Source organism: Zootoca vivipara, chromosome Z (assembly GCF_963506605.1).
Source record: "Zootoca vivipara chromosome Z, rZooViv1.1, whole genome shotgun sequence".
Lineage (NCBI taxonomy): Eukaryota > Metazoa > Chordata > Lepidosauria > Squamata > Lacertidae > Zootoca > Zootoca vivipara.
This window is the reverse complement of record NC_083294.1, coordinates 49519-70649: the sequence shown is the minus strand read 5'-3', so window position 1 is coordinate 70649 and position 21131 is coordinate 49519. Positions and strand designations below refer to the sequence as shown.

Below are 21131 nucleotides of genomic sequence, written 5' to 3'. Positions count from 1 at the left end.
CCTGCCAAGCAGGAAACACCATCCAAGCATTCTTGACATATGCCCGCCAAGCCTCTGCTTAAAGACCTCCAAAGGAGGAGACTCCACCACACTCCTTGGCAGCAAATCCCACTGCCGAACAGCTCTGACTGTCAGGAAGTTCTTCCTAATGTCGAGGCGGAATCTTCTTTCTTGAAGTTTGAATCCACTGCTCCGTGTCCGCTTCTCTGGAGCAGCAGAAAACAATCTTAGTATGAAGTAAACCCATCAGCATTAATAGCAATAAAAAAAGTCGTGCGGGTATTTAGTGTTTAGTATTAATGACTACTACTACTACTATTACTACCATAGCTGCCAAGTTATCCCTTTTTTTTTAAGGGAAATTCCCTTATGCTGAATAGGCTTCCTCGTGAGAAAAGGGAAAACTCGGCCGCTATGTACTACTAAAAATAATAATAATAATAATAGATCATGCTTTAGTATTCAGCAACTGATCATCACCAGTAACTATAAAATCACGGCGAGACCGAGAGTATTTCAGTTTTCCATCAGGAACGACTACTAGTAACTTCCAGACTAGAGCAGTGTTTCCCACCCTTGTGCCTCCAGACGTTTTGGGACTACAACTCCCATCATCCCTAGCTAGCAAGACCAGTGGTCAGGAATGATGGGAATTGTAGTCTGAAAACAGCTGGAGGCACAAGGTTGGGAAACACTGGACTAGAGTATGCGTTGATATTATTTGGCCAAGTATTGTTTAAAAAAAAAAAAAGTGTCCCGGGGTTTAAGCCCCGCCCCTCCACCAGCGCGGCCAGGTGGAGAAGGTGGGGGGCGGAGCTTTGCCCGCTGCGTCCTCCCGGGGCGATTGCGAAGCGCAGCGAGCTGCACCTGCGGCTATTGGCGGCGACGGCCAGGTGGGCGGCGCCTGCCGATGAAAGGAGGGCTGCCATTGGTCCTTCGCGCGCACCTGCCCGCCTTTTCGCCCCGCCCCGGGCTTGGCTTGGCTTTGCTCCTGCCAGCGCAGCGCTGCTCCCGAGGCTCCCCGGGGCCGCATCTTCAAGCCGCCGCGATGCTCCGCCGGGCCAGCCGCTGAAGGATGAGCGCCGCTCCCTTCCTCCGCCTGCTGCTCCTGACGCCCCTCGCCTGGGGGCTCCTCAGTAAGTCCCCCTCCCCCTCCCTCTCCCCTCCCCCTCCCCCTCTCCCTCCCCCTCTCCCTCCCTCCCCCTCTCCCTCTCTCTCTCCCCCTCCCCTCCCCTCCCCCTTCCCCCTCCCTCTCTCCCTCTCCCCCTCCCCCTCTCCCTCTCTCTCTCCCCCCTCTCTCTCCCTCTCTCTCTGCTGCTCCCTCCAGGATGCCTGGAATGAAAGCTTCGGGATAGAACAGGCCTCCCCAAACTGCGGCCCTTCAGATGTTTTGGCCTACAACTCCCATGATCCCTAGCTAACAGGACCAGTGGTCGGGGATGATGGGAATTGTAGTCCAAAACATCTGGAGGGCCGAAGTTTGGGGGTGCCTGGAATAGAATCACTGGGGGGGGGGCATGAAAGAAACGCAGGGAGGAATGGGAAGTTCTTCCTAATGTTCTTCCTAATACCCAGCTCCCTAAGCCGTTCCTCATAAGGCATCGTTTCCAGGCCTTTGACCATTTTGGTTGCCCTCCTCTGGACACCTTCCAGCTTGTCAGGATCCTTCTTGAACTGTGGTGCCCAGAACTGGACACAGTACTCCAGGTGAGGTCTGACCAGAGCAGAATACAGTGGTACTATTACTTCCCTAGTTCTAGATGCTATACTCCTATTGATGCAGCCCAGAATTGCATTGGCTTTTTTAGCTGCTGCATCACACTGTTGACTCATGTCAAGTTTGTGGTCTACCAAGACTCCTGGATCCTTTTCACATGTACTGCTCTCAAGCCAGGTGTCCCCCATCCTGTATTTGTGCCTTTCATTTTTTTTGCCCAAGTGTACTACCTTACATTTCTCCTTGTTCAAATTCATCTTGTTTGCTTTGGCCCAGTTGTCTAATCTGTTCAGGTCATTCGGAAGTGTGATCCTGTCCTCTGGGGTGTTAGCCACCCCTCCCAATTTGGTGCCGTCTGCAAACTTGCTCAGGATGCCCTCAAGCCCATCATCCAAGTCATTGATCAAGATGTTGAACAAGACTGGGCCCAAGGCAGAACCCTGTGGCTCTTCCCACTAGTCACTACTCTCCAGGATGAGGAGGAGCCATTGATGAGCACCCTTTGGGTTCGGTCAGTAAGCCAGCTACAAATCCACTGAATGGTAGCATTGTCTAGCCCACATTGATAAAGTCATTGATAAAGATGTTGAATAAGACTGGGCCCAAGACAGTGGGATTGTTTGGGCTTCAAACCACCAATTAAGAGACAGATTGTGGCCAGGTCCTACATGGGAATTGAGTAATTAAAGGACCTTAGAATTAAAGGACCTTAGAATCATAATACGGTAGTTGGAAGGCACCTGGAGGGTCCGACTCTGCAATGCAGGAGCAGGGCAAAGTGGAGCCCCTGCCGAACAGGGCTGAGCCGACTTCCGCCGAGACCTCAGCTGTGGGGGGGTGGGTGGGTGGGTGGGTTTGTCATTGTGGAAATGCTGTGCAGAATTTAGCCCAGGGGTGTCAAACTCAAATTCATCGGGGGCCGCATCAGCAGTTTGGTCACCCTCAAAGGGCCGGTTGTATCTGTAGGACTATGTGTCCACTCTTTATTATCATAAATTATTGTCACTGCATTCAATTATTACTGTTTTTTGTAATAATGTAAGTAATCACTAGCGCTGAAAGCAGAAACATAGTCAGAATAATGGCAAGTAGATATTCAAATGTACAATTATTGTACAATTTATTGAAAAATGATTTTTGGTAACTGCACTGGGTGGTGGAGGCTCGCTAGGGTTTCATGCAGGACCTTTGCAGAGCTACTGGTACCTGGAGATGCTGGGGTCCTTCTGCATGCAGGACAGATGTTCTGCCAGTGAGCCACCACCCTTCACCAAAGGGACTGGCTGAGGTTGACTCACTGGAGCTGCTCTCCTGGTTCCAGGGTTTAAGGGCCAGAAGTATAAAGCAGCATCCTATGTTTCTGAGGAGAGGGAGAGGGAGGGGAGGGAGGGAGGAAGGGAGGGAGGGAGGAAGGAAAGAGGGAGAGGGAGGGAGAGGGGAAGGAAGGAAGGAAAGGGGAGAGAAAGAAGAGTAGGAAATAAGGAAGGGAATAAAGAAGGAAAGAAAAAGAAAGAGGGAGAAAAGACGGAAAGGGAGAAAGAAGGAAGTAGAGAGGGAAAGAAAGAATAAGAATGAGGGAGAGGAAGAAAGATGGGAAGGACGGAAGGAAGAAAGAAAGAAAGAAAAGAGGGAGCAGGAGGGAGAGAGGAAGGAAAGAGGGGAGAGAAGGAAAGAAAAAGAAAGAGGGAGAGAAGACAGAAAGGGAGAAAGAAGGAAGGAAGTAGAAAGAATAAGAATGAGGGAGAGGAAGAAAGATGGGAAGGACGGAAGGAAGGAAGGAAGGAAGGAAGAAAGAAAGAAAGAAAAAAAAGAGGGAGCAGGAGGGAAAGAGGAAGGAAAGAGGGGAGAGAAAGAAGAGTAGGAAAGAAGGAAGGGAATAAAGAAGGAAAGAAAAAGAAAGAGGGAGAGAAGACAGAGATAAAGAAGGAAGGAAGGAGAGGGAAAGAAAGAATAAGAACGAGAGAGAGGAAGAAAGAAAGGGAAGGGGGGTGTCGCCGCCTTGATTCAGCACCAGAAAAGAGCGCGAAGGGACCCAGGGGCAAAAAGCATTTCCCGTGCAGCGTGAGGCAGCGGGTGTCCGTTTTAGCAGACGTGCGTAAAGCCTCGGAGTTGCACGTTCATGAGGCTGAGCTGCTGCTGAGCTCACGTTCATGAGGCTGAGCCGCGGCAGGAGGAGGAGGAGGTGAGGCAAGAGGAGGAGGCGGCGGCTTGTCGGGTCGGTGCCCGGCAGCACCGTATGGAGAGTGCCGAGCCTCTGGGACGCAGCAGTGCTCTGTAGCACTTTGAATCCTCCTCCTCCACGCGGCGCTGCTGGGTGCTTTGTCTGTGCTTCAGCAGCAGCAGCAGCAGCCGTTTCCAGGCGCCGAGCCGTGGCAGGAGGATTCAAAGTGCTACAGAGCACTGCTGCGTCGCAGAGGCTCGGGACTCTCCGTGCGGCGCTGCTGGGCGCTGACCCGGCAAGCTGCCTCTTCCTTCTCCTGCTGTGGCTCGGGGCGCTCCACGCAGCGCTGCTCCCGCTGCCTTTCTACCACCCCAGGCCCCAGCTGTTTGTCGGCGCTTTGTCAGCGCGGCGCTTCAGCAGCAAGGTCCCGCTGCTGGGTCCCGCTGGCTGGGGCGCTCGGCGGGCCACATGACGAGGTCTGGCGGGCCGGATTTGGCCCCCGGGCCTTGAGTTTGACACCCATGCTTTAGCCCCAAGTTACGCGTGGTGCAGATTTGCTGTTCCAATTCCAGATTCCAAGCAAACCATAGTCTCGGAAGTCACTCTGATTCGGTGGAGCAAAATGCACGCAGAGCCGCTCATATCTTGAGGACACTTTGCCGGCCCCGAATCACTTTTTGAAAATGACGAGTTGGAGTTCTTAACATTGAGCTTGGGGAGCTAAATAGGTATATCCTTCCTTAGTTCGGAGGCGTTTGGTAGGGCGTATCTGGGGCACAACCTCGGCTCCACCCACTGCCATTCCATGGCACAATAATTGATAAGACTGTAGTTTAGTGGCTCAGTTTTGCGCCTGTATCCAGGCTGAGTGTTGGAGGGCTATGTGCTAAATCACACATTCAGAATGAGAATGGCCTGAACCACTTCAAAAGAGCAATTGTGTTCGTTCCTTAAAAAAAAAAAAAAATATCCATACTTATAGAAAGCTAGTTCATCAGGGAAGATAATATTTCCTTCCCCACCCCTTTATGTGGTATTTCTACATGCTGGAAGTGCATGTTGGTGCAGTGTAAAGTGACCATTTATGAAGGACCCTCCTGTTTACATTTTATTGAGGCAAACGTGGCAAATACTAATCAAGAATGCATGCATTATTTTAGGTGTGCCCATAAAGGGCCATTTGAATGGTGCGCATATGCAGGTCACAATTTGAATCCTGAGCTGGTTTGAAACCATTTTGTCTACCTCCGGTGAAGGACTCTCTGGTAACCATGATTTGGGGAAAGGAGTTAACTTATTAGTTTTAGCATCACAACTGATGGCATGCCTTACTGGTGTGTTTATTTTTTGCTTTTCATGTGTGTTTTGATACGTTTATTATACCCCCTTCCCACTTCCCCCCCCCCCAAGATTGTCAGGGCGCAGGGTGTTGTTTTTAATCTTCTCTCAATCTCTCTATCTCGATTGAGAGCAGTACATGTGAAAAGGACCTAGGAGTCTTGGTAGACCACAGACTTGACATGAGCCAGCAGTGTGATGCAGCAGCTCAAAAAGCCAATGCAATTCTGGGCTGCATCAAGAGGAGTATAGCATCTAGATCAAGGGAAGTAATAGGACCACTGTATTCTGCTCTGGTCAGACCTCACCTGGAGTATTGTGTCCAGTTCTGGGCACCACAGTTCAAGAAGGATCCTGACAAGCTGGAACGTGTCCAGAAGAGGGCAACCAAAATGGTCAAAGGCCTGGAAACGATGCCTTATGAGGAACGGCTTAGGGAGCTGGGTATGTTTAGCCTGGAGAAGAGAAGGTTAAGGGGTGATATGATAACCATGTTCAAATATATAAAAGGATGTCATATAGAGGAGGGAGAAAGGTTGTTTTCTGCTGCTCCAGAGAAGCGGACACGGAGCAACGGATTCAAACTACAAGAAAGAAAATTCCACCTAAACATTAGGAAGAACTTCCTGACAGTAAGAGCTGTTCGGCAGTGGAATTTGCTGCCAAGGAGTGTGGTGGAGTCTCCTTCTTTGGAGGTCTTGAAGCAGAGGCTTGACAGGCATATGTCAGGAATGCTTTGATGGTGCTTCCTGCTTGGCAGGGGGTTGGACTGGATGGCCCTTGGGGTCTCTTCCAACTCTAGGATTCTATGATTCTATGATTCTATTCTAAGGCCCAAGGCCTATCTGTTTAAATACAGGATGGGGGACACCTGGCTTGAGAGCAGTACATGTGAAAAGGACCTAGGAGTCTTGGTAGACCACAAACTTGACATGAGTCAGCAGTGTGATCCAGCAGCTCAAAAAGCCAATGCAATTATGGGCTGCATCAATAGGAGTATAGCATCTAGATCAAGGGAAGTAATAGTACCATTGTATTCTGCTCTGGTCAGACCTCACCTGGAGTACCACCCTTTCATATATTTGAAGTTGGGGAGCCGCACTTCCCATGAACAGGCTACCCTGTAATAATTTACTCCCCAACTGTCTGATTGTGGACTCTACTGCAGCGTTTCTCAACCGCTGTTCCGCGGCACACTAGTGTACCGCGAGACGCTGGCGGGTGTGCCGCGGCGTGCGGCGACGAGAAGGGCGATTTGCATCGTCACGTGCCTGGCGGCCGCCAATCCACTACACTGCCCCGCCGGAAAGCAATATTTCTCCTCCTCTTTCCCAAAGCTCGGTGCAAGCGAGCCTGGCGGCCGCCGATGCTCATCTCTTACCTGCCGGAAAGCAATATTTGGCGAGTGTTTCTTACAGTCATAATTATGATATCGGGCGGCACAGAGTTAAATTTTTTTTCACTTTTTTAATGGTGGTGTGCCTCGTGATTTTTTCCACGGAATAAGTGTGCCGTGGCCCAAAAAAGGTTGAGAAACACTGCTCTACCGGACGGATAAGCTGAATGTTATAAAAGGATGTCATATAAAGGAGGGAGAAAGGTGGTTTTCTGCTGCTCCAGAGAAGCGGACACGGAGCAATGGATTCAAACTACAAGAAAGAAAATTGCACCTCAACATTAGGAAGAACTTCCTGACAGTCAGAGCTGTTCGGCAGTGGGATTTGCTGCCAAGGAGTGTGGTGGAGTCTCCTTCTTTGGAGGTCTTTAAGCAGAGGCTCGACAGCCATCTGTCAGGAATGCTTTGATGGTGTTTCCTGCTTGGCAGGGGGTTGGACTGGATGGCCCTTGGGGTCTCTTCCAACTCTATGATTCTATGTTCAGCTTAGTTCTCCCAAGGGTGCTATGATTTTTCTTTTTAGCCCCCTCTGCTTCTTTCCTGGTCTTCCCAGCCAGCATCCTCTTGGGTCTGAGCAGGAAGCAAAGGAGGTTTATGAAGCGGAGTCTCGCGGGCGGGACGGGACGGGACGGGCTCTCAAAGCATCTGGATTTGAATCTGTTTCAGGGCTGTAGCTCAGCAGCCGAGTCCCTGCTTGGCATGCAGAATGTTCCGGGTTTCCCCCTTGGCGTGATCCTTCTATGTTGAGGGAAGAGTCTTGTCGGAGGCCCACTGAGCGCCACTGCCACTTCAAAACTGAACTAGCTGGACACCATATCAGGCAGCGATGGCGAACCCATGACACGCAGAGCCCTCACGCCTGGCACGCGCCCCATCGGCCAATTCACACTGTTTTGCCCGCCCCCCATTTGTTCTCCTGCTGCTCCTACATATAATCATAGAATCGTAGAGTTGGAAGAGACCACAAGGGCCATCCAGTCCAAGCAGGAAACACCATCAAAGCATTCTTGACATATGGCTGTCAAGCCTCTGCTTAAAGACCTCCAAAGAAGGAGACTCCACCACACTCCTTGGCAGCAAAGTCCACTGCCGAACAGCTCTGACTGTCAGGAAGTTCTTCCCAATGTTGAGGTGGAATCTTCTTTCTTGAAGTTTTAATCCTTTGCTCCGTGTCCGCTTCTCTGGAGCAGCAGAAAACAATCTTTCTCCCTCCTCTATATTACATCCTTTAATATATTTCATAGAATCATAGAATCCTAGAGTTGGAAGAGACCCCAAGGGCCATCCAGTCCAACCCCCTGCCAAGCAGGAAACACCATCCAAGCATTCTTGACATATGCCTGTCAAGCCTCTGCTTAAAGGCCTCCCAAGAAGGAGACTCCACCACCACACTCCTTGGCAGCAAATCCCACTGCCGAACAGCTCTTACTGTCAGGAACTTCTTCCCAATGTTGAGGTGGAATCATAGAATCAGAGAGAATCAGAGAGTCATAGAGTTGGAAGAGACCACAAGGGCCATCCAGTCCAAGCAGGAAACACCATCAAAGCATTCTTGACAGATGCCTGTCAAGCCTCTGCTTAAAGACCTCCAAAGAAGGAGACTCCGCCACACTCCTTGGCAGCAAATCCCACTGCCGAACAGCTCTTACTGTCAGGAAGTTCTTCCTAATGTTGAGGTGGAATCTTCTTTCTTGTAGCTTGAATCCATTGCTCCGTGTCCGCTTCTCTGGAGCAGCAGAAAACAACCTTTCTCCCTCCTCCATATGACATCCTTTCATATATTTGAACATGGTTATCATATCACCCCTTCACCTTCTCCAGGCTAAACATACCCAGCTCCCTAAGCCGTTCCTCATAAGGCATCGTTTCCAGGCCTTTGACCATTTTGGTTGCCCTCTTCTGGACACGTTCCAGCTTGTCAGTATCCTTCTTGAACTGTGGTGCCCAGAACTGGACACAGTACTCCAGGTGAGGTCTGACCAGAGCAGAATACAGTGGTCCTATTACTTCCCTAGATCTGGATGCTATACTCCTATTGATGCAGCCCAGAATTGCATTGGCTTTTTGAGCTGCTGCATCACACTGCAGACTACAAGAAAGAAGATTCCACCTCAACATTAGGAAGAACTTCCTGACAGTAAGAGCTGTTCGGCAGTGGGATTTGCTGCCAAGGAGTGTGGTGGAGTCTCCTTCTTTGGAGGTCTTTAAGCAGAGGCTTGACAGGCACATGTCAAGAAGGCTTTGATGGTGTTTCCTGCTTGGCAGGGGGTTGGACTGGATGGCCCTTGGGGTCTCTTCCAACTCTAGGATTCTATGATTCTATGAAACTACAAGAAAGAAGATTCCACCTCAACAGCAGGAAGAACTTCCTGACAGTAAGAGCTGTTCGGCAGTGGGATTTGCTACCAAGGAGTGTGGTGGAGTCTCCTTCTTTGGAGGTCTTGAAGCAGAGGCTTGACAGGCACATGTCAAGAAGGCTTTGATGCTGTTTCCTGCTTGGCAGGGGGTTGGACTGGATGGCCCTTGGGGTCTCTTCCAACTCTATGATTCTATGATTCTATGAAACTACAAGAAAGAAGATTCCACCTCAACCTCAGGAAGAACTTCCTGACAGTAAGAGCTGTTCGGCAGTGGGATTTGCTGCCAAGGAGTGTGGTGGAGTCTCCTTTTTTGGAGGTCTTTAGGCAGGCATATGCCAAGAAGGCTTTGATGGTGTTTCCTGCTTGGCAGGGGGTTGGACTGGATGGCCCTTGGGGTCTCTTCCAACTCTATGATTCTATGATTCTATGAAACTACAAGAAAGAAGATTCCACCTCAACAGCAGGAAGAACTTCCTGACAGTAAGAGCTGTTCGGCAGTGGGATTTGCTACCAAGGAGTGTGGTGGAGTCTCCTTCTTTGGAGGTCTTGAAGCAGAGGCTTGACAGGCACATGTCAAGAAGGCTTTGATGCTGTTTCCTGCTTGGCAGGGGGTTGGACTAGATGGCCCTCGGGGTCTCTTCCAACTCTAGGATTCTATGATTCTATATACACATATGTAAACATATCGTATATGTTTAATCCGACTACTGGCCTAGATAATTTAGAGTCCTCCTTGTGAATGAGGAAACAGGGGCAGATGTTTCTTTACGCGTATCTGGATTTGAACCCCGAGGGTTGCCAAACCTGCTTTTCCTGACGCATTTCGCAGGAGGCCAAAGGTTGGCAGCCGGAGATATGCGCCCTGGGCTTGCATGCGAGGGACACGATTTGAGGACAAGGAACCTGTGTTGTTATTGGTATCGGTGGCTGAGGTTCGAATGCTGCCTCCTTGCTAGGCCTTCCCCTGCAGAGTCCTGATCACCTGGCTCAGGGTGGTGGGGAGGAAGGGGCCCAGTCCTTGCAGGAACAAAAATCCTTGGGCTAAGTCAATTGAGGGGCCAATGGGAGCGGAGTCAGAAGTGGAGTGGTGGAGGTTTCGCACTCCCCACCTGAGCTGCCCGCTCCTGCTTGTGTGGCAAGCAGGAGCATAGAATCATAGAATCCTGGAGTTGGAAGAGACCACGAGGGCCATCCAGTCCAACCCCCTGCCAAGCAGGAAACACCACACTCCTTGGCAGCAAATTCCACTGCCGAACAGCTCTTACTGTCAGGAAGTTCTTCTTTATGATTCTATGATTCCACCTAAACATTGAGTTGGAAGAGACCACAAGGGCCATCCAGTCCAACCCCCTGCCGAGCAGGAAACACCATCAAAGCATTATTGACATATGCCTGTCAAGCCTCTGCTTAAAGACCTCCAAAGAAGGAGACTCCGCCACACTTCCTTGGCAGCAAATCCCACTGCCGAGCAGCTCTTACTGTCAGGAAGTTCTTCCTAATGTTGAGGTGGAATCTTCTTTCTTGTAGTTTGAATCCCTTGCTCCGTGTCCGCTTCTCGCTTCTCCCTCGCCTGCTCGCTTGCCGCCCCAGCCCAGCCCAGCCTTCCCTCACTAGGAAAAACGGACGATGGAAGTTATACTCGGAAGAGAGCATGTTGGGCTTCCAAAAAAAAAGGTTCCAAAACCAGAACAATCGTTTGTTCCGAAACCCTGACAGTAAGAGCTGTTCCTGACAGTAAGAGCTGTTCGGCTGTGGGATTTGCTGCCAAGGAGTGGGGTGGAGTCTCCATCTGTCAAGAATGCTTTGATGGTGTTTCCTGCTTGGCAGGGGGTTGGACTGGATGGCCCTTGGGGTCTCTTCCAGCTCTATGATTCTATAGCTAGGGATGATAGAAGTTGTAGTCCTGGGGAGCACTTAGTGTCGATGGACTATTGGCACAGGGCAGCCTCTGCTGTTCCTGTGTCATATATGTGACAAATTATGAGCACCTTCCATAGTTCTAGTTACAGGTAGGTAGCCGTGTTGGTCTGCCTTAGTCGAAACAAAATACCAGTAATAATAATAATAATAATAATAATAATAATAATAATAATAATAACAATAAATTCCTTCCAATAGCACCTTAGAGACCAACTTAGTTTGTCATTGGAAGTGTTCATGCAGAAAAAAGCTCGTACCAATGACAAACTAAGTTGGTCTCTAAGGTGCTATCGGAAGGAATTTATTATTATTATTATTATTATTATTATTATTATTATTATTATTATTATTATTATTTTGTTTTGACTATGAGCACCTTATGTAGGAGGTCATTCTCCCCTAAATTCTCTTCCTTTTCCTTCCCACTCCCATTGTGGCACAGGATTGGGAAATCTACGGTATTTGGGATGGAGGAGCAACTGCTTGTAGCTGCCTGGATGTTGGACCTCCCCAGTCATAGAATCATAGAATCCTAGAGTTGGAAGAGACCCCGAGGGCCATCCAGTCCAACCCCCTGCCAAGCAGGAAACACCATCAAAGCATTGACAGGCATCTGTCAAGAATGCTTTGATGGTGTTTCCTGCTTGGCAGGGGTTGGACTGGATGGCCCTTGGGGTCTCTTCCAACTCTAGGATTCTATGATTCTAATAGTATAACCACCTAAACATTAGGAAGAACTTCCTGACAGTAAGAGCTGTTCGGCAGTGGGATTTACTGCCAAGGAGTGTGGTGGAGTCTCCTTCTTTGGAGGTTATATGACCCATTTGAGCAGAAGCGTCTTCAAATGCTTGGCGTGACGGATTGGGCTGGCTTGAGTAGAACTCATAGAATCCTAGAGTTGGAGTGTGGTGGAAAGAAAGAAGATTCCACCTCAACATTAGGAAGAACTTCCTGACAGTCAGAGCTGTTCGACAATGGAATTTGCTGCCAAGGAGTGCGGTGGAGTCTCCTCCTTTGGAGGTCTTGAAGCAGAGGCTTGACAGGCATCTGTCAAGAATGCTTTGATGGTGTTTCCTGCTTGGCAGGGGGTTGGACTGGATGGCCCTTGTGGTCTCTTCCAACTCTAGGATTCTATGATGGGCTCCAGGATCAGGAAGGTCTATTGGCCTGTCCTGGGCGTGAGGGCGACTTCCTTCCTTCCTTCCTTCTTTCCTTCCTTCCTTCCTTCTTTCCTTCCTTCTTTCCTTCTTTCCTTCCTTCTTTCCTTCCTTCCTTCCTTCCTTCCTTCCTTCCTTCCTTCCTTCCTTCCTTCCTTCCTTCCTTTCCTCCCTCCCTCCCTCCCTCCCTCCCTTCCTTCCTTCCTTCCTTCCTTCCTTCCTTCCTTCCTTCCTTCCTTCTTTGGCTGCAGGCAAATCTGACCGTCAGACAAAGATGCTTCCTGGGCTGTTATACGACGGGCTGTGCCAGCTCCATATTATATTATTATTATTATTATTATTATTATTATTATATATTATATATTATTACAAGAGCAGGCATCCTTAATGGGAGGCAGCAGGATTGCAATTAGCAACTTTCTCCCTAATCTCACTTTCCCCATAATTGGAAGGAATAGGAGCATATTTGGTTCCTGGGTATCATAGAATCATAGAGTTGGAAGAGACCCCAAGGGCCATCAAAGCATTCTTGGCATATGCCTGTCAAGAAACACCATCAAAGCATTCTTGGCATATGCCTGTCAAGCCTCTGCTTAAAGACCTCCAGAGAAGGAGACTCCACCACACTCCTTGGCAGCAATCCCACTGTCGAACAGCTCTGACTGTCAGGAAGTTCTTCCTGATGTTGAGGTGGAATTTTCTTTCTTGTAGTTTGAATCCATTGCTCCGTGTCCGCTTCTCCGGAGCAGCAGAAAACAACCTTTCTCCCTCCTCCATATGACATCCTTTCATATATTTGAACATGGCTATCATATCACCCCTTAACCTTCTCTTCTCCAGGCTAAACATACCCAGCTCCCTAAGCCGTTCCTCATAAGGCATCGTTTCCAGGCCTTTGACCATTTTTGTTGCCCTCTTCTGGACACGTTCCAGCTTGTCAGTATCCTTCTTGAACTGTGCTGCCCAGAACTGGACACAGTACTCCAGGTGAGGTCTGACCAGAGCAGAATACAGTGGTCCTATTACTTCCCTTGATCTAGATGCTATACTCCTATTGATGCAGCCCAGAATTGCATTGGCTTTTTTAGCTGCTGCATCACACTGCTGACTCATGTCAAGTTTGTGGTCTACCAAGACTCCTGGATCCTTTTCACATGTACTGCTCTCAAGCCAGGTGTCTCCCATCCTGTATTTGTGCCTTTCATTTTTTTTTTTTGACATATGCCCAGAATGATTATGATTTATGATTATAAACTCGTTTCAGCTACGCCGAATACCTCCGGCTTTGTTATTTGCCCGTAACAAAAAAAGTACTGGAAAGTACCCCTGCTGCTATCATGGCCTGACGGCCTGGACTCTCCCTCCGCACGCTTTAAATTGTTATCACTACTCTCCTTGGCAGCAAATTCCACTGCCGAACAGCTCTTACTGTCAGGATTCTTATCACCATGGCAATTAATTTTATCCACTCTGCGCAGCAAACGCATATCCTGGGCAGACAACTCGCACAGCGCTAAAGAAAGGAAGAAGAAGAAAAAAAAGAAGAGGGGGGGGCGGAACCACATTGATAGGAAATTGAATTGTGTACCAAATGCTACGCATTACACAATACAGGCAGAACCACAATTATTGCTGTCGGTAGCAATTTCGTTTAATAACACACACCTTTCCGACACATTTCGAACTCGGAGCAAGGAAATCGGCAACGTTCACATAATTAAAAACAAATTAGGGAACACCCAAGCCCTGATCCTGGTACCGTTAGCTCAAAAACAAAGTGGGACTGCCCACCCGCCCACCCCCCGCCACCAAGCCTCTGCATTCAATACCATAATCTCTCCTCTTCAAATATTATATCCAGTTCAGCAGGAGAGGGGGTGGAGAGGGAAAATGTGAGCTCTGTAGTGCTCCTAAAGCTGGAGATTTACAGTAGCTGGAAATAAACACTAAATCTCTTTCTTCCTCAGCCGAAAAAGGCACCTATAGCTAAATTCGCACAAGGCAGATTTAGAAGCAGATTATACTCCTCTAATGCTCCAAAACAAGGCAGCCCTTTCCACAGATTCCCTCTTAATCATAGAATCCTAGAGTTGGAAGAGACCACAAGGGCCATCCAGTCCAACCCCCTGCCAAGCAGGAAACACCATCCAAGCATTCCTGACATATGCCTGTCGAGCCTCTGCTTAAAGACCTCCAAAGGAGGAGACTCCACCACACTCCTTGGCAGCAAATCCCACTGCCGAACAGCTCTTACTGTCAGGAAGTTCATAGAATCATAGAATCATAGAGTTGGAAGAGACCACAAGGGCCATCCAGTCCAATCCCCTGCCAAGCAGGAAACACCACCCAAGCATTCTTGACATATGCCTGTCGAGCCTCTGCTTAAAGACCTCCAAAGAAGGAGACTCCACCACACTCCTTGGCAGCAAATCCCACTGCCGAACAGCTCTTACTGTCAGGAAGTTCATAGAATCATAGAATCATAGAGTTGGAAGAGACCCCCCTCCCCCAATAAGCACCTCCTTAATAGCGGCTGGCGATGGCTGGCTCTGCTCGAATAATCCCTTAAGCTTCCCGAAGGAGTTGCCTTTCCCGGAAGGCTTCCAAAACCCAGCTTCTAATCTGGAGCTAGAGCTGTAAGCGCCCTGCGCCCTGGACTCCTGTGCTTCAAGGGCAGGCCTGTGATCATAGAATCATAGAGTTGGAAGAGACCCCCAGGAAGTTCTTCCTAATCATAGAATCGTGGAGTTGGAAGAGACCACAAGGGTCATCCAGTCCAACCCCCTGCCAAGCAGGAAACACCATCAAAGCATTCCTGACATATGCCTGTTGAGGTGGAATCCCAGGGGGGGGAAAGGGTTGGGGTGGTTATATAAGCCGTTCCTCAAAGGCATCGTTTCCAGGCCTTTGACCATTTTGGTTGCCCTCCTCTGGACAATGATTAGGAAGAACTTCCTGACAGTAAGAGCTGTTCGGCAGTGGGATTTGCTGCCAAGGAGTGTGGTGGAGTCTCCTTCATTGGAGGTCTTTAAGCAGAGGCTTGACAGCCATCTGTCAGGAATGCTTTGATGGCGTTTCCTGCTCGGCAGGGGGTTGGACTGGATGGCCCTTGTGGTCTCTTCCAACTCTAGGATTGTATGATTCGGAAGAACTTCCTGACAGTAAGAGCTGTTCGGCAGTGGCATTTGCTGCCAAGGAGTGTGGTGGAGTCTCCTTCTTTGGAGGTCTTTAAGCAGAGGCTTGACAGCCATCTGTCAGGAATGCTTTGATGGCGTTTCCTGCTCGGCAGGGGGTTGGACTGGATGGCCCTTGTGGTCTCTCCCAACCCTATGATTTTAGAGGAGGAAGAAAGGTTGTTTTCTGCTGCTCCAGAGAAGCGGACACGGAGCAATGGATTCAAACTTCAAGAAAGAAGATTCCACCTCAACCGTAGGAAGAACTTCCTGACAGTCAGAGCTGTTCGGCAGTGGGATTTGCTGCCAAGGTGTGTGGTGGAATCTCCTTCTTTGGAGGTCTTTAAGCAGAGGCTTGACAGGCATATGTCAAGAATGCTTTGATGGTGTTTCCTGCTTGGACTGGATGGCCCTTGTGGTCTCTTCCAACTCAATGATTCTATGAACATCTTGACAGTAAGAGCTGTTCGGCAGTGGTGGAGTGTGGTGGAGTCTCCTTCTTTGGAGGTCTTTAAGCAGAGGCTTGACAGGCATATGTCAGGAATGCTTTGATGGTGTTTCCTGCTTGGCAGGGGGTTGGACTGGATGGCCCTTGTGGTCTCTTCCGACTCTATGATTCTATGATTAGGAAGAACTTCCTGACAGTAAGAGCTGTTCGGCAGTGGGATTTGCTGCCAAGGAGTGTGGTGGAATCTCCTTCTTTGGGGGTCTTTAAGCAGAGGCTTGACAGGCATATGTCAAGAATGCTTTGATGGTGTTTCCTGCTTGGCAGGGGGTTGGACTGGATGGCCCTCGTGGTCTCTTCCGACTCTACGATTCTATGATTCTATACTCCTTATGACTAGTAGGCCAGGATTCCTCTCTCTCCTTTAAGAGCTCACTACGGCTGTTCCCTATTTCCCTCCAATGCACCAGGACATATTGTTCCCGAACATGGAAGCCCCATTGGTGTCAACCTGCTTGCAGGCTCCATTCAAGCCGCTGCAGAAATAAATATATATAAGCTGTTGGTTTTCAAGCTATTTTCAGCTTCCGGATCCCCATATCTCTTTTGACTCAGCTGCTTCAATATTGGTTCAAGCTCAAGAGATCTGCTTGGGCTCCAGGAATACACACGAAGGTTTGCGCAACATTTCCTCCGTTGCAAAAGGAACTGTTCCTACCCAGAAGAGGGCAACCCAAATGGTCAAAGGCCTGGAAACGATGCCTTATGAGGAACGGCTTAGGGAGCTGGGTATGTTTAGCCTGGAGAAGAGAAGGTTAAGGGGTGATATGATAGCCATGTTCAAATATATGAAAGGATGTCATATGGAGGAGGGAGAAAGGTTGTTTTCTGCTGCTCCAGAGAAGCGGACACGGAGCAATGGATTCAAACTACAAGAAAGAAAATTCCACCTAAACATTAGGAAGAACTTCCTGACAGTAAGAGCTGTTCGGCAGTGGAATTTGCTGCCAAGGAGTGTGGTGGAGTCTCCTTCTTTGGAGGTCTTTAAGCAGAGGCTTGACAGCCATCTGTCAGGAATGCTTTGATGGTGTTTCCTGCTTGGCAGGGGGTTGGACTGGATGGCCCTGGTGGTCTCTTCCAACTCTAGGATTCTATGATTAGGAAGAACTTCCTGACAGCAAGAGCTGTTCGGCAGTGGGATTTGCTACCAAGGAGTGTGGTGGAGTCTCCTTCTTTGGAGGTCTTTAAGCAGAGGCTTGACAGGCGTATGTCAAGAATGCTTTGATGGTGTTTCCTGCTTGGGCAGGGGGTTGGACTGGATGGCCCTTGTGGTCTCTTCCAACTCTATGATTCTATGATTCTAACTCCAGCCTGACGTGCAGGGATGCCGGTTAACATGGGAATTAAAGGAAAAGGTAAAGGGACCCCTGACCATTAGGTCCAGTCATGACCGACTCCTGACAGTGAGAGCTGTTCGGCAGTGGGATTTGCTACCAAGGAGCGTGGTGGAGTCTCCTTCTTTGGAGGTCTTTAAGCAGAGGCTTGACAGGCGTATGTCAAGAATGCTTTGATGGTGTTTCCTGCTTGGGCAGGGGGTTGGACTGGATGGCCCTCGGGGTCTCTTCCGACTCTAGGATTCTATGATTCTACTACACTACAAAGGGTGTCAAAGGCTAGCCTGGTTTCTTCCTTCCTTTCAAAGAGTGCTTTGATGGCTCTGGAGGTTACCTTGAAATGCGGTTTATTTCTCTTTTGCTCTTTTTCCGCTCCTCAGAGTTGCGGAGAACACGATCAATAATTCAACCCTGCTTACATGGCAGAGAGAGAGAGAGAGAGAGACAGAGAGAGAGAGACAGAGAGACAGAGAGAGACAGAGAGAGAGAGAGAGAAAGAGGGACTATTGCCGTTGGCAAAACGGGGCTTATAATGGGAGCGGCTCAGGGCCTTGCGAAAGAACAAAGAAAGGGCTGACCGTTTCCACCCAATGGAAACGGTCACCGCTCTCCTTGGCAGCAAATTCCACTGCCGAACAGCTCTTGCTGTCAGGAAGTTCTTCCTAATGCCTGCCATAAGCACGGTTTTAACAATGAGTCCGTAAGTGACTGCGGAAGCCAATTCTGGATCCACGCGTCCTTCTCCAGTGGGGACATTGGTTTCCGGGCGGGAGTTGATCCCGGGGCGGATTTGCCAGGCGTGCCTTCCTCTGAGCACGTTTCTCCCTTGCGTCCTGAGTTCGAGTGCCTTCAAAGCCCAGGACACCTTTGGTCAAGGCTGTTCTCCAGCTGGAGCGCTCGCAGGCCAGTGTTTTCCCAGTTCTCTGTGTTTATACAGTATTACGTGGCACAGAGAGAGAGAGAGAGAGAGAGAAAGAGAAAGAGAGAGAAAGAGAAAGAGAGAGAGTGGGACTATTGCCGTTGGCAAAACGGGGCTTATAATGGGAGCTGCTCAGGGCCTTGCGAACGAACAAAGAAAGGGGGGGGGGCTGAGCCAAATGGAAACGGCCACCGCTCTCCTCGGCAGCAAATTCCACTGCCGAGCAGCTCTTACTGTCAGGAAGTTCTTTGAAGAGAGCTTAGCACAAGAGGAACTTGGCTTGCGGAATCCGACCAAAGTCCCACCCGGGGGCCACATTCACCCCTCTGGCTTTGTTTGGAGGGCCCCTGTTCCCTTACCTGAGCTCTACCCGAATTCCCAGAGTTTCCTGGAAAAGGGGAGCGGATTGTGAAGCCCCTCTGGGAATTCCATCTCTAGCCCTGTTTAGGGAAGCTTTTAATGTTTGATGGATTTCTGTATTTTAGAATTTCTGTTTTTTTGGAAGCCGCCCAGAGTGGCTGGGGGAACCCGGCCAGATGGGCGGGGTATAAATAATAAATTATTATTATTATTATTATTTGCAATTTCATTTCGGTAGAGCCGAGAAACAGCACCCCCAGCAGCCCCCACGGCGCTTTGGGGGGGGAGCCGTGACCGCAGCGTTTTAAATGGAATGATTGATGGGTTCCTGGAGAGAGGACTTTATTGGTCAAGCCCCCCTCAGTGTGAATTGGCACCCATATTGTCATTCTTTGGGCCTCAGGGGGAGACCTTTATATTTTCCCGGCTTTTTGGGGTCAATCTTCTAGTACTTTCTTTGTATGGCCCGGCGGTTTAATTTCTTCTGCTTATGCTGTGGGGATTTGCTTGCTTTGTTAATTGGGGAGGGAGGTTGCTTTTGTGAATGGTATCGATCAGTACCCAGAGAAGTTTAATTTATTGCTTGGCAGCAAATTCCACTGCCGAGCAGCTCTTACTGTCAGGAAGTTGTAGGGACCCAAATGTTGTAGGGACCCAGGTGGCGCTGTGGGTTAAACCACTGAGCCGAGGGCTTGCCGATCCGAAGGTCGGCGGTTCGAATCCCTGCGACGGGGTGAGCTCCCGTCGCTCGGTCCCAGCTCCTGCCCACCTAGCAGTTCGAAAGCACGTCAAAATGCAAGTAGATAAATAGCAACCGCTACAGCGGGAAGACCCCAAGGGCCATCCAGTCCAACCCCCTGCCGAGCAGGAAACACCATCAAAGCATTCTTGACATATGCCTGTCAAGCCTCTGCTTAAAGACCTCCAAAGAAGGAGACTCCACCACACTCCTTGGCAGCAAATCCCACTGCCGAACAGCTCTTACTGTCAGGAAGTTCTTCCTAATCATAGAATCCTAGAGTTGGAAGAGACCACAAGGGCCATCCAGTCCAACCCCCTGGCAAGCAGGAAACACCATCAAAGCATTCTTGACATATGCCTGTCAAGCCTCTGCTTAAAGACCTCCAAAGAAGGAGACTCCACCACACTCTCCTTGGCAGCAAATTCCACTGCCGAACAGCTCTTACTGTCAGGAAGTTTTTCCTAATCATAGAATCATAGAGTTGGAAGAGACCCCAAGGGCCATCCAGTCCAACCCCCTGCCAAGCAGGAAACACCATCAAAGCATCCTTGACATATGCCTCTCAAGCCTCTGCTTAAAGACCTCCAAAGAAGGAGACTCCACCACACTCTCCTTGGCAGCAAATTCCACTGCCGAACAGCTCTTACTGTCAGGAAGTTCTTCCTAATCATAGAATCATAGAGTCGGAAGAGACCACCAGGGCCATCCAGTCCAACCCCCTGCCAAGCAGGAAACACCATCAAAGCATTCTTGACATATGCCTGTCAAGCCTCTGCTTAAAGACCTCCAAAGAAGGAGACTCCACCACACTCCTTGGCAGCAAATTCCACTGCCGAACAGCTCTTACTGTCAGGAAGTTCTTCCTAATCATAGAATCCTAAGACAATCTTACTCAGCTATGAGTGATCGCCAAAGAAGGAATGAAAGTTGTACAACTGGGGGATGGAGGGAAGGGGATTGTGTGTCCCCCCCCCCTTTATTAAAAATGCTCTTTTTAAAGAATCTGGGCAATGGGGAGCTGAATTTTGCAGAGAAACCTGGGTGCATTCTTTCTGCCTTCATCAACTATGTCCCAAACATCTGGAGGGCACCAGGCTGGGGAAGTCTGGTATATTTGATGAACTTTGCTCGGTTGCCAAGTCAGAACAGGCTTTGAAAGCACATATTGGCAGTACTTAAGTTGTTGTTGTCGTTTAGTCATGTCCGACTCTTCGTGACCCCATGGACCAGAGCACGCCAGGCACTCCTGTCTTGCACTGCCTCCCGCAGTTTGGTCAAACTCATGTTCGTAGCTTCGAGAACACTGTCCAACCATCTTGTCCTCTGTCGTCCCCTTCTCCTAGTGCCCTCCATCTTTCCCAACATCAGGGTCTTTTCCAGGGAGTCCCCTTCTCCTTGTGCCCCCCATCTTTCCCAACATCAGGGTCTTTTCCAGGGAGTCCCCTTCTCCTTGTGCCCTCCATCTTTCCCAACACCAGGGTCTTTTCCAGGGAGTCCCCTTCTCCTTGTGCCCTCCATCTTTCCCAACATCAAGGTCTTTTCCAAGGATTCTTCTCTTCTCATGAGGTGGCCAAAGTCTTGGAGCCTCAGCTTCAGGATCTGTCCTTCCAGGGAGCACTCAGGGCTGATTTCCTTCAGGATGGAGAGGTTTGATGGTCTTGCAGTCCATGGGACTCTCAAGAGTCTCCTCCAGCACCATAATTCAAAAGCATCCATTCTTCGGATGCTGACTGTCAGGAAGTTCTTCCTAAGGTTGAGGTGGAATCTTCTTTCTTGAAGTTTGAATCCATTGCTCCGTGTCCACTTCTCTGGAGCAGCAGAAAACAACCTTTCTCCCTCCTCCATAGGACATCCTTTCATATATTTGAACGTGGCTATCATATCGCCCCTTAACCTTCTCTTCTCCAGGCTAAACATACCCAGCTCCCTAAGCCGGAGACTCCACCACACTCCTTGGCAGCAAATCCCACTGCCGAACAGCTCTTACTGTCAGGAAGTTCTTCCTAATCATAGAATCCTAGAGTTGGAAGAGACCACAAGGGCCATCCA

General features: G+C 49.4%; 1 protein-coding gene across 3 annotated transcripts in view; it reads left to right on the top strand.

Moving 5' to 3' along the window:
- Window positions 1-974: 974 nt before the first annotated feature.
- Window positions 975-21131, top strand: part of NPDC1 (neural proliferation, differentiation and control 1) — a 63810-nt gene continuing 43653 nt past the window's right edge. Inside the window, exon 1 of one of the 3 annotated variants that reach the window (XM_060270241.1) lies at window positions 975-1136. In XM_060270241.1, the coding sequence (XP_060126224.1) occupies window positions 1076-1136 (61 nt within the window). In that variant the 5' untranslated portion in view covers window positions 975-1075. The remainder of the gene's footprint in view (window positions 1137-21131) is intronic. The other 2 variants (XM_060270240.1, XM_060270242.1) reach the window with 2 other exon arrangements.